Source organism: Ictidomys tridecemlineatus, chromosome 4, assembly GCF_052094955.1.
Source record: "Ictidomys tridecemlineatus isolate mIctTri1 chromosome 4, mIctTri1.hap1, whole genome shotgun sequence".
Taxonomy (NCBI): Eukaryota; Metazoa; Chordata; class Mammalia; order Rodentia; family Sciuridae; genus Ictidomys; species Ictidomys tridecemlineatus.
The window spans coordinates 56,225,909-56,227,548 of NC_135480.1; the positions used below are offsets into that span (position 1 = coordinate 56,225,909).

Here is a 1,640-nt window from a genome sequence, read left to right on the forward strand (position 1 = left end):
TACACCTTATATATATGAACAACATTACCATAATACAACCATAAAAATGTATAAGTTTAAAATTTAAATTATATAAATAAAAGATTCAGGTTGAGAAAAATAGAAATGGCTTTTCATTTGTTAAAGTTGAATGAAAAAAGAATACTTAGTCTTTTGCATATGGGAACTATGTATATGATAGAAATCAAAAACCTACCTTTGGATGTTGATTTAAAAATATCTAAGTAATGCAGATTTTCTGAAATAACTAATGCACTTCTTGATGCTGTTCTATAAACAGGGAGAGACACTCATGGGAGAGGAAAACCAAACCTCTGTGACAGAGTTTGTCTTCCTGGGCCTCTCACAGGACCCACACACCCAAGTCCTGCTCTTCCTCCTTTTCCTCATCATCTACCTGCTGACCTTGCTGGGAAACCTGCTGATGGTGGTGCTCATTCACATGGACTCCAGACTCCACACTCCCATGTACTTCTTCCTTAGAAACCTGTCCTTTGCTGATCTCTGTTTCTCTACTACCACTGTGCCCCAGGTGCTCGTCCACTTCCTGGTGAGAAGGAAAACCATTTCCTTTGCTGGGTGCTCAGTGCAGATCATTATTCTGCTTCTGGTTGGGTGTACAGAGTGTGCTCTTCTGGCAGTGATGTCCTATGATCGGTATGTGGCTGTGTGCAAGCCTCTGCACTACTCCACCATCATGACCCACTGGGCATGTGTCAGGCTGGCTGTGGGGTCCTGGGCCAGTGGAGCATTTGTGTCTCTGGTGGACACCACATTCACCTTGCGTCTTCCCTACCGAGGAAACAATATCATTAACCACTTTTTCTGTGAGCCTCCTGCCCTCCTGAAGCTGGCCACAGCAGACACTTATAGCACAGAAATGGCCATCTTTGCCATGGGTGTGGTGATCCTCCTGGCTCCTGTCTCCCTCATCCTGGTCTCCTACTGGAACATTATCTGCACTGTGATCCAGATGCATTCTGGAGAGGGCAGGCTCAAGGTCTTCTCTACCTGTGGCTCCCATCTCATGGTTGTTGTTCTCTTCTATGGTTCAGCAATATTTGCCTACATGAGGCCAAACTCCAAGCTAATGAATGAGAGAGATAAAATGATCTCTGTGTTCTACTCAGCAGTAACACCTATGTTGAACCCCATTATTTATAGCCTGAGAAACAAGGATGTCAAAGGGGCTCTCCGGAGAGTAACTGCAAAATAATCATTTTGGAGGTGGAGATCTTGGATTATGATGACCAATATAGGGATGCGGAGAGAAAGAATCTTCTTGAAAAGTTTTCCAACTTTCATCCCATTCTTTCACTTTTTTCCCTTCTATTTTCCTATATCTCTTCTCAGATAAATTCATCAAATTGTCTATTTAAAATACATGAGTATTATTTGTTAACTAAAAATTAAAAAAAAATATATAACAAAGCAGGGAATCTTGACAGCCATGGGAACGAATTTAAAAGGAAAGTAAAATAAAGTACAATAGAGAGGAAAATAGGGAGGGAGAAAGATAGAGATAGAGAGACATAAGATAACTATGGAAGCAAACAGATTAACTACTTTTGAGTCCACACAATCTAAAAAGGACATTGAAAGAAGGAGATGTTTAACTATATATCAAAAGTTAAACAAAC

At 40.7% G+C, this 1,640-nt stretch overlaps 1 protein-coding gene across 1 annotated transcript; it reads left to right on the forward strand.

Moving 5' to 3' along the window:
* Positions 1-292: 292 nt before the first annotated feature.
* LOC101961984 (olfactory receptor 2D3) lies at positions 293-1,216 on the forward strand. Its single transcript, XM_005342465.2, has one exon. The coding sequence runs from the start codon at positions 293-295 to the stop codon at positions 1,214-1,216; it is 924 nt and encodes a 307-aa protein (XP_005342522.2).
* Positions 1,217-1,640: the final 424 nt, after the last annotated feature.

Excerpts from the sequence above, each read along its gene's own strand:
- LOC101961984 (XM_005342465.2), top strand. The coding sequence starts at position 293 with ATGGGAGAGGAAAACCAAACCTCTGTGACAGAGTTTGTCTTCCTGGGC.